At 32.1% G+C, this 11,630-nt stretch overlaps 1 protein-coding gene across 1 annotated transcript; it reads right to left on the bottom strand.

The window, feature by feature from the left end:
- Nucleotides 1-6,959: 6,959 nt before the first annotated feature.
- Nucleotides 6,960-8,921, bottom strand: PE11 (pectinesterase 11). The gene is made up of 5 exons (XM_078999492.1): nucleotides 8,303-8,921; nucleotides 8,058-8,217; nucleotides 7,786-7,974; nucleotides 7,440-7,678; nucleotides 6,960-7,334 (listed from the first exon to the last, which is right to left on the bottom strand). Exons 1-5 carry the CDS (start codon nucleotides 8,530-8,532, stop codon nucleotides 7,118-7,120), a joined length of 1,035 nt encoding a protein of 344 aa, XP_078855618.1. The 5' UTR covers nucleotides 8,533-8,921; the 3' UTR covers nucleotides 6,960-7,117.
- Nucleotides 8,922-11,630: the final 2,709 nt, after the last annotated feature.

The raw sequence follows: 11,630 nt of genomic DNA, 5'->3' as shown, positions 1-11,630 counted from the left end.
TTAATCATATTCACGTTTAACAAATATTTTACACTTTTTTATAAAAAATGTTAATAAATTAGTTTACAACAATAATAATTATACAACCTTATATACCTTATATAGTTGAAAAATATATTCGAACATAACGTCAAATAAATAAATAAATAAATAAATAAATAATATTCGAATAAAACGTCAAAATAAAAAACATTAATAAATTTACTTGAAGAAAATGTCAAATGGATTAGAAAAAATAATTTGAGTAAAACGTTAAAAAAATGTTAGCGTATATATATATATATATATATATATATATATATATATATATATATATATTAAACAAATCTAAATCCTTAAATATATAATTAAAATAAATAAAAAAAATAATAAATAATAGAGAAAATTACATAAATGGTCCCTGTGGTAGAAACATATTACATAAAGTGTCCTTATGCATGAAGGGCAAATATGTCATTTCACATAGGACTTAACTGAAAAAGTTAACGCCGTTAGTCAAAAGGACCGTCTATGCAAGATTTTGAAACCATAGAGACCATCTATGTAAAGAATTCGTCATAAGGACCATAATTGGTCGATTTTATCAACCATGAGGACCATTTATGTAATTTTGTCATCAAAAAAAAATTAATCGAATTAACTATTTGTCAGAAAAATCTTACTACGTAAAAAAAATTAAGAAGTTTGAAATGTCAAAAAAAAAACATTTTTTTCAAACTTGTTTTATGTCATAAAAACAAATTTCAATTTTTATTTATGGAAATTGACTTATTAAGGTGATTAATTTTTCGATTTGTGCACATCTAGGTAACTATATTTTTGTACATATCTAAATACCAAACTTTTTGGAAGCGTTCACATATGACCATTATGACCAGCTGTAGCAGGTTACATCCGGTCATAATGGTCATATATAAACACTTTCAACAAGTTCGTTATCTAGATATGTACAAAAAAAGTGTAACATACACGTTTTGAAATCGTGTATTGTAAATTATAAAAGAGAATAATATTATGTGAAATTGAGTGTTGAGTTCTAACAGATAGTTTTTACTAGAAATGAAGTAAAATTATGTTTAGAATCACTCATAAAATGTTGGAAGTCTTATGAGATTCCAATTAAAAGTCAAATAGTGAAATTTAGCGAAAATATAAAATTTGAAAATAGTGAAATTTTATTATTTAATGTTGCAGAGAATCTCGTTAGAAACATTTAGGCGAAAACCTCGTCGAAATCCGAGTTATAACGAAGAAGTTATGACCAAACGAAGATCCGTGATAAATCCGGAAAATACTTTGTCGCGTAAAAATTTAGTTTTCGATAAACTAATTTTTAGCCTTAGTGATGTAAATGAAAATGTAGAACTCGTGAAAATAATCAACTTTCATATAAAGAACACCAAAATCTGACTTCGTATGAGGAAGTTATGATTTTTCGAAGTTTCAGCTTAGCAGTAGACAGCTAAAAACTCGAATTTTAGATCGAGTGATTTTTAGCCAACACAAGCTAAACGAGAATTGAAGGTCTCGTCATTTGTAGTACAACGGTAAAAAGTCTGACGAAAACGAATGTCGGATAAAGAAGTTATGAATTTTTAACGGATTATCCTGTCCCGGTCTGTTAAAAATAATAATATCAAAAATAAAGTCAAAATTAGCCGACGAAGTCTAAACGAAAGTTGTAGAGCGTAATTTTAGCTACGCGTGCATATAAAGAACGTGAAAAACGGAGCTCGTATGCGAAAGTTATGGATTTTAGAAGTTTGAGTGCAATTTTCGAGAAATTTGCATGGATAAGGTGATGCCACGTCACCTGGCATGAAGTTACTGCGTCACCGAGGTCGTGGCACAATCTGAGAAGCAACGCGTGTCGGATTGTGATAGGACCGAAGGGAGGCCCAACCGAAGCCTTCTGAGTGTCGCATACGTGGCGTGTCCGAGGTGAGCCACGTCTCGCCTACCAGCCTCGCATCCGAGCCATGCTGTCCCTCGCTGCTGATGCCACCGACCTGCTTCGTCGCTTCCTGTCCGAGCCTCGCATGCGCACCAGCTCCCCTCCTCTCGCTTCGTGGCCTTCGCTCCAGCAGCCACGTGTCCCCTCAGCCAGCGCACCTCCGAACCTCGGCCCTATAAATAGAGACTTGCGAACATTCCCGGCTAAAATTAGAATTTTGCCATTTTTCACCCCTAAATCCATATTTTCACTATTTTGACTTTTCCTGAAGCCCCGGTATCAATTTTAGCACCCGAAACACGTCCCGAGACCCCCGAGAAGCCCGAAAATTTTATCTTTTCGGTTTTGAAGCCCTACCTTCGCAGAGCCCGATTTTCAATTAAGCTCCCGGTTTTCAACATAGAAAGTCATATTTAAAGCCGAAGTGCTGTCCAAATTACTATTTTAACCCCCGGTTAACTTAAGGTGAGTTTAATATATAGAAATAATTGTATGTTATGTGTTATATGTGCTACGTGCTTTTCAGTGTTATTATTCCAGGTTATTTTCCCGGGTTATTTTTATTTGCTATTTTTAATAGCAAAGAAATACCTTTGACCATGTGATCAGTGAAAGGACTTAGATTCACGTTGGTACTGGTATGTAGCCTCTGGCCATGTGGAACATGTCTCCGTAAGAGAATGAATTCTATTCTATGGTAGTGGCAGAAGGTTAGACAGGGCTATAAGCCTGAAATCTACTGAAATGTTAATCCGAAGTTGTATATCTTCTATGCCGTTTGGGCCAAAGCTTTATTGATGTATATCAAGTATTGAAATCATTATGTCTCATTGATCGTAAATCATTGAATCAAATCTTGAGTTGATATTGAAAGCTTGACATATGATACGCATATGCTATTGTTGTTCTTGTTCCCTTTTGCTTCTGTCATATTGGTATATATAAGGCATAAGATTATATTGTATCTATTTATTGAATTCACTAAGCGTTATCGCTTATCCCTCTCAATGTTTAAACAATTGCAGGTGATGAGTATCCAATATAGTTTTATACTGCTGAAAGATTTAGAATAGTTAATACTATTTCTATGTATTTTAATGTTCATGTATGTATATGAATAGTAGATTCCTGGGTAGATATGAAATGTAATAAAACTTAGTCGGTTTGTATCCAATCTTCTGTAATCACTTTATCAATATAAAATATTGTTTTATAAATATGCATGTAGCATATTTTGAGGAAGTAACTTAAGAATAATGTTGGAATAGTATGAAAGTTTGAGTCTTTCATAAATACGAAAGTTGGGGTCTTTCAATCATGGTATCAGAGCAATGGTTTAAGTGAACTAAATATCACGGATTGGTATTTAGACTTAAACTATTGGAAGCTCAATATATGAGCCGATTCATAATAAGTATATGGATACAAACCATAGGAAATATTTAAGTGGGGGATTGGGTAGTGATAAACCTTAATATTCTAAGATATTGAGTTACTTCAGAATTTTAAGAAAATTAGTTTAAGTGAACTAGGAGTTTTGAGAATTTCTAAGCTTAAACAAAAAATTTTAAGTGAAGATGATACGATAAGTATCTGGTATATTTTAGGTTGAATACCTAATGGAGTCAACCACTAGAATATTAAGAGGAGATAAGCTTTATATTCTAATATGTGCTAAATGATAAATGAATATAGCATGCCTTAGGGTGCTTATCTGTAATTGCTATTATTTGAGAAAGCTTAAGGTCTGTTGCCGACCTTGGTTTAGAAAATTTTATGTTCAGAATTCTAAGAATTTTCGTAATAGAATTTTTCGAAGTGATAAAGAGACTTATGATAGTTAACATCGATAAGTTTATAAATAAACGATCGCGAGATATCGTAAAATAATAAATATGAATTGTTATCGTAATAAGTGTATTAATACCAATAGAGTGGTAATATACATTTAAAGTATGTTTGATATATAATAACATCTTTGGAAGAAAGATGTGCGTTTGAAACACGTTTGGGCGAGACAAATGTGTTGGTGCAAATCCACGAAGTTGTTTCCACCGCTGTTTAGATTGAAGCAGTGATTGTTTAGAGAGTCAGAAGAACCGAAGATGGCGGTCAATACTTCGATAGTATCTCAATCAATGTTGTACAAGATTTAGAAGAATTAAAGGAAGGACTAATGAAGTTTTCAGACTCAATAGGCCAAGACTTCGTCAAAAACATTGTAATGTAGTATGCAGTTCGAGTAGTAACACTATACAAGATGTTCAGACTTAGTATTTAATAATACTAAGTGATGATTGACTTCTATCACATCCTTATAGAAGTTCCATTGTGTGTTAAGCCGACTTTAACATACAAGATTGGGATGGTGAATTGAATCATTTAGTGGTAAGTGGTTAAGCAACTTACTTGTTTAAGTAAGGTAGAATGCTTAATTAAAGAACAAATACACCCATAGTATCGTATGTGAAGAGATGTTGTAGTTAGGAATGACAGAGAACTAAGTTGAAGCTAGTAGAGCTTGCTGAGATGTAGACTTTTTAGGATAGACTCCTAAGAAGTAGACTTAGACTTACTCAGATACAAGAATAACGATTTCAAGGAAGAATAATGAAATGAACAAATGTGCATGATGGTTTGCATGAGTTAGAAGATGATGCAGGTAGTAGAAGACCGTTTGTCTCCATGCTGCTAGAGTAAATTTTGGAATAGTGTGTCTTGTAGAGTAGACACTACTCGAGAAAGAATTTATATGAAGAAATGGAAGTAAAATTTCTATCGACCTATGGAAAAGTATTAGGATATATTAAAGCGAGCATATGCATGAGAAGAATCCTAGAAGGCGAGTATAGGTAATCCAATATATGTTTGATAGAAACGTGAAAACCCTAGTTGAGTCTAGAAGAAACTATTGTATGTATTTGTTTGAACACATTCATGTGTGATAAGTTTCTTTGTGAAAACTTTTGAATGGTGACTTGGGAACTGCGAGACAACACTTGGGACGAGTATGAGTAGGTGTGAATAGTAGTAGAGGCCTATACTACTGGAAGCACATGACTCACACTTGGATCAGGAAAAAGTCACAAGGTTACCAAGAAGCTAGTAAATGATTTCGTTTTATTCATGTGTGTCGTTACCTTCGTTTCGGTAATGACTAAGAAGATTATTATCGTTCAAATCTTAATGTCATAAAGAATCGAGTCCGATTAGTATAAATCCGTGAAAGGAGTTGATTGATATGAAATGTAATAAAACTTAGTCGGTTTGTATCCAATCTTCTGTAATCACTTTATCAATATAAAACATTGTTTTATAAATATGCATGTAGCATGTTTTGAGGAAGTAACTTAAGAATAATGTTGGAATAGTATGAAAGTTTGGGTCTTTCATAAATACGAAAGTTGGGGTCTTTCAAAAAGTTTCTCAAATATGAACAAAACGAAAAGGTAAGACTAAATTACACGAATGGTCCCTCTGGTTTGGTGTAATTTGGATGTTTGGTCCTTAACTTGTTTTTTTAACTCGAATGGTCCCTATATATTTAAAAAAATTAATAAACCCCACATATTTGTATTTCCACACCATAAACCTGAAGCCATATTTGAGAAAATTTAATATGGGTCCCACCAGTCACCATCCCATCTCTTATCCTCCTTAACTTTTATTTCCTTTCCATCTTTAGTCACATTGACGTCTTCACCATCTCTTCTTTTTTCGGACCTTCAACTCTGACGAACCAACACCACAACTCATTGTCTCATCATCAAATTTTCCACTATCACAGCCCAATGCATTATAATCCTTGCAGGAAAAGAAAATTGGTATCAGAAAGAAAAATTAGAGAAGCAAACAAATTGAAAACCATAACTTGAAATGCAAATCAAAACTTGAAACTCTATTAATACCATTCTAAGCTTTAACTCATCAAACGACATGTTTCTTTATATTATTGGTCTCCATTTATGATATTTTTAGTCTTTAGTAAATTTAAATTTTTATAACAAATATCTTAAACAATAAAATTATATAAAACGATGATGTGTGTTTTCCATATCAAATCTAGAGGGTTTTTTTTTTTTTTTTTTTTTTTTTTTTTTTTTTTTTTTTTTTTACCAAAGTAGTGTATTTTAAAAAGATATTTATCAAAATGGTGTGGTTTTAAAAATATTTACCATATAGGTTAAATTTTATACCAAATCAAAATTAGAAGATAAAAAAAATGAAGTTGACTTATCAGGGTAATTAACTTTTTGGTTTGTTCACATCTGATAACTTTTTTTTTGTACACATATAAGTAACGAACTTTATGGAAGTGTTCACCTATGACCATTATGATCGGATGTAACGTGCTACAGTCGATCACAATGGTCATATGTGAACACTTCCAAAAAGTTCGTTCCCTAGATGTATACAAAAAAAATAGCTACCCTAATATGAACAAACTGAAAAGTTAATTACCTTAATAAGTCAATTTTCTTTTTTATTTATTCATATTCGAAGATTGGTATTTAAAATAAGGTGGCCATATAACTTTTTTTAAAGAAAATATGGTTATTTTGTGATATACATTTGCAAAATATAGTTATTATTCTAAATATTATTAACTTAATAGTATTTAGAAAATATGGTTATTTATCTTAACCAAACAACATTAGTTGAAGAGAGCAAGTCTAGCCGTCAAGTTCAAAACATTCTTTGTAAATATTTTTATTCCTTTTCATGTCCATTGAATATTGATATACTTGTTTTTTCATATACAAGACTCTCATTATATATAGTTAGGATCCATCACCTCAACTAGTATAATTCTTTCCTATAAACATTTTTTGAGCAATATAAGTCTTTTTACCATTTAGTTCATTGAGATGATCATTGTTTTCTTTACTACTTTATCCTACTTATGAGATTGGTTTATAGGCTGAGTTAAATTTTGAGGTCTAAATACCGCATGAAGAACATCAATATACAAGTCCATAACATAAGAGATAAGACTAGAGAAAGATAAGTTTGGACTGGACTGTTTAATGATTTACGTAAAGTAATCCCCCATAAATACACTCGATGAATACATAAACACGAATTAAAATAACTTTACAAATTATTTTTTGAAACCAAATGAAATGCAAAATGATCCATCCATATAAATTACTTAATGTAATTCTAGTATTGTCCATTTTGTTTAACACCAAGACCAATGGGATGAGGCAATTGTTTCTTGAAGTGGATTGGTGTAGATCTAAGCCAACTTCTCCCCCCAATCATGGTCTTATTCACAAAAGGTGCACACTCATCACGTGATAGCTCACGTGACCATCCAACCCTCTTTGATCTATCTGCCCCTGGACCATAACACATGTATTCTCCATAATACACCGTTCTAAAAAAACAAGATTCATTAATCAATCACATTGTTTTAACTTTTTAATGATCAAAATTAAAAAAAAATAAAAATAAATAAGGCACTTCAAGATAAAGTGTGCACCTTTGTTTGCTTGGATCATCCCAATCAAGCCATCCCTGAGGTGATACTGTGTCTGACATAAAAGTCTGTGCAAATATGACACGTGAATATGGACCCCATGGCCTTCCGAGAACCGTGCCACCAACCAAACCCGTTATTTTACAACCCACGAATGTTAATCCTGTATTCTCTAAAGGTGAATTCCGATGTTGAGCTGTTATTACTCCAAAACTTTTAGCCACCGAATGTAAATGACAACCCTGAAACACAGACATGACATGATGATGTGACAAAATATATAATTTTTTGTTGAAATAAATAGTATCAATTTGAAAATGTATATTCAAATAGTGGATCATGAACTTACTTCAAAAATAGAAGCAGCATTTCCACAAATGAAATCAACAGCACCTTCGATGTAGCAATTGTTGTAGTAATGTCTACCAGAATCATCAAGCAAAGTGTCTTGGTAAGAGATGATTCGGCACCCATAAAATGCAGCTCGATCTGCTGATACCCTCAATGCAATACCTTTCCCGCTAGTCCCAAATGTGTTCTACAAAATTTGAATCATTTATCAGATTAATCGAAACTAGTTTGCAAATGGCGATGTTAAGGTATGAGTGAGATAGAGAGTACTTGAATTGTGAGATATCTTGCAATGAAATCAGAAGCCATTACAGATACTGTTGGAGAATCGAATATGTCTCCACCGTCGTTCCATGTGATAATGGTGTTGTTGGCATCCGTACCACTCAAAGTTATGAAGGGTTTATCCGCAGGAACAGCGATTTTCTCTCTGATCAAACCACAAATTCAATCGAATGAAATGTAAATCTAATCGAAAGTGGAGTATGACTGTACGAAATGAAGTAAGAATGCACCTGTATGTTCCTGGTTTGATCGAAATGTAAATAAGCTCGGAGTTATTAGAAGAAACCGCATCAATGGCTTTCTGTATCGTTGTATAGTCACCTTGTCCTGATTGATCTACAACTATCAAAATCGCATCCGTAGTAGAAGAGGGAACCGCCATTGATGAAAACGATCCGGAGCAAACATTCAGAAGCAAAATCAACGGATAAACGATAACTATATACGTGACGAAGCCCATGTGAATTCAGATCCGATATAGTAGATGTATTAATCAAGCGAAAACAGACCAAACCCACTCCTTTTCGCTAGATTGCAGGCTAATTAAAGGGGTAAAATACTAAAATTTTGAGTTAAAAAGGAATGTCAACTGAAACTTGAGCCGATTTCTTGCAGTTACAGCTGGGTTTTCTCTGAAATTCATGAGTAAATGAATGACGGCGAAGGGAGGATTTTTCTAACCTAATTTTACAAAAATGAATGAAGAAATAAATGATTCGATTGAAATCTACACTACACGCAACTTGATGATGAAGAAGAAGGGTGCGTTGCAAACTTGCAATGCATGTGATGTGGGGGAGTGGGGCGGAGAGAACACGGAACGTGTAATGATTTTGAAAATTGCTAACTTTCCCGCATTCTCTTTGCTGTGTGCCTGCCCTATTTTATGAAACATGCTTCCTACCAAAAACGGTAAATTACAAAATTTGTCCACTCCCAAAAATAGGGGTAAGCCAAATGGACCGAAAAACGGTTCTGAACAGTTCAATGGAATCACGAGTACAAAGACCGACCCGTACGGATAGCGTATATATAAGTGACGGTGTTATTGTGATTTGAAACTGAAATAAGATAGGATTATGATCACATTAGGAAGTGATTTTGGCTCTTCAAATTCCAGGTTGGTCCTCATTATTTACCCCGAACTGGTAACACCGAATTGGTTTTGAACCGAAACCGATTAAACCAAATATGAAGAACCAATAATCGGCCCATCTTATCATACGTAGTCCCGGTCCAAACAGGTCAATCTAATCAAACGCTCACCTCTTCTCAAAATACATAAACTATGTTCTAGGCATTTGGAATAGGAGCGGACACAGGATTTCACAATAGAGATTGCACGATAATAGAAAAAATAAAAAAAATGTAAAAATTTCGAAAAAATTTCCACTGCGGCCAAAAAAGTGAGGGGTTGCCGGTGCCACCGGTGACCTCCTAAATCCGCTCCTGATTTGGAAGGGTTTCAACAAATTCAAAAACTTATTTTGATTAAGATGCTAAATTACATGGTCATCAATCAAAGCTAATTAAATGGTCTTCAATCAAAGCTGGTTTTTTTAATCATATTGTGTGAATGTCATTTAATCATTCAATTATTTTTGTAGAAAAGAAAAATATGTTTAAACGTAATCTTGCACATAGTAACACGAGGTGAGGCTTGGTGGCACCATGAGGGTGCAGTAGTAACAACACTCCAACCGAATGTAGTGTGTTACGGTGAGGTCCCATGCTGTGGAAACTATCACATTTTCATACTTATTTTCTAACTGGTGAATTATATTATATTATATTATATTATTAGGTGTGCGACATATGTATTACATGTGTTTATTTAAAAAAAATACATATGAAATTTTAACAATTTAAGAAGTTCGAATTTATAAGAAAAATAAGAAAAATTTTAAATTATTAAAATTAATGAGGCTTTAATACATTGAATACATTACATATATAAATCAGTTCTAATAAATACCTTACATATATATTACTTCACATATTAAATATGAATTTTAATTTAATAAAATAAAAAATACAATAAAATTACAAGTGAAAAATAGAAAATTCAAAATTTTTAGAAAATAACATGTGTCCAAATGAAAAAGAATGGGGCATATGGCAAAAAGATTTTGATTGATTAGAGAGGATATATATATATATATATATATATATATATATATATATATATATATATATATATATATACTAGTTTATAACCCGTAGGAACCACGGTTATAAAATTAATCAAACCTTTATAGTAAAAACTAAAAATTATTAATAAGTTATTTTAATAAATTATTAATTTAAGAGATATTTTTTATTAGTTATGTGAAATTATAATCATTGATTCAAATAAATATATAAAATTAATTTTTAATATATATTAGATATTTTTTATTTGTAAATTAATGAAAACAATAATTTAAAATTTAAAATTTAAAATAGAATCACATTAATGAGGATGTCTAATAAATTTAAAATGAAAAACTAATAGATTGACAAGTGGCAACACATTAATTAAAATGTCTAATATGATGACACATGGCAAAAGAGCTACTCTTTTATTAGTGTGTATATATATATATATATATATATATATATATATATATATATATATATATATATATATATATATATATATATAGTTCAATAGAAAAGTATTATTAATCAACGAACCAAAAAACCAATCCACAGCGTCATAATTTAAAACAATCAATGGCAAAAAGAAGTATTGTATATTTTTATACAATGGAAATGCATGTAACGGATTATACCAAAACTCGTTTTTTAGGCCATAAATCACTGTATATTGTGCAAATTGTTAAAACCCATTGTCCAGTTGAAGTTCTAATGCTAAATTCTCAATTCCTATTACACAAGAGTCCGTTCGATGGTCCGTATACCAACGTCAATGTGTTCAAGAATTTGATAATTTGATTATTCGCTCCTTCTTTTGTTGATCTTCAATTTTTCATCGCCACTCGTTAGCGTGAAGTTGTCTATTGTCAAAATCAATCATCCATACTACTGTCATTCAACATAGTGTTGTTTTTTGCATTTTCCCATCTTTACAAGAGGCTATAACTTCATCAATCCTCACTTTATTTTTATGCCTTTGTCTCTCTATATGCGTCCTTGTTAGCGACTCCCCTGTTAGGTATGTTAGGTATAGAAGAAAACGGTAAACGAAAACAAATTTGAGAAACATGAGTTATCGGAAACGAAATCAAAGCACACATAACACAGGGATTTAAGTGGTTCACACTATCTTGTGATAGGCTACGTCTAATGTCGATCCAGAGAGAGATAGATAGAGAGAGAGAGAGAGAGATTTTATTCAACACATGCTTTTCTGCTACAATGTTATAGATACGTCCGTTCATAAATATATAAATGAGAAAATCTGACGTAAACCTAAAAGGTCAAGCCCGACTGAAAAAACACAAAAAAAAGTCCTAAAAAATTTCAGTCTTTAAAATTCCAGATCTGATCATAAGTCTCTAGATCTAACAATCTCCCACTTTGAGGCTTGATCATCATTCACCTGCCAAGCAAGTT

This window comes from Lactuca serriola, chromosome 5, assembly GCF_051521515.1.
Source record: "Lactuca serriola cultivar US96UC23 chromosome 5, Lser_US96UC23_V15, whole genome shotgun sequence".
NCBI lineage: Eukaryota > Viridiplantae > Streptophyta > Magnoliopsida > Asterales > Asteraceae > Lactuca > Lactuca serriola.
Note: the sequence above shows the minus strand (reverse complement) of the source record. Positions and strands in the feature narration are given on the sequence as shown.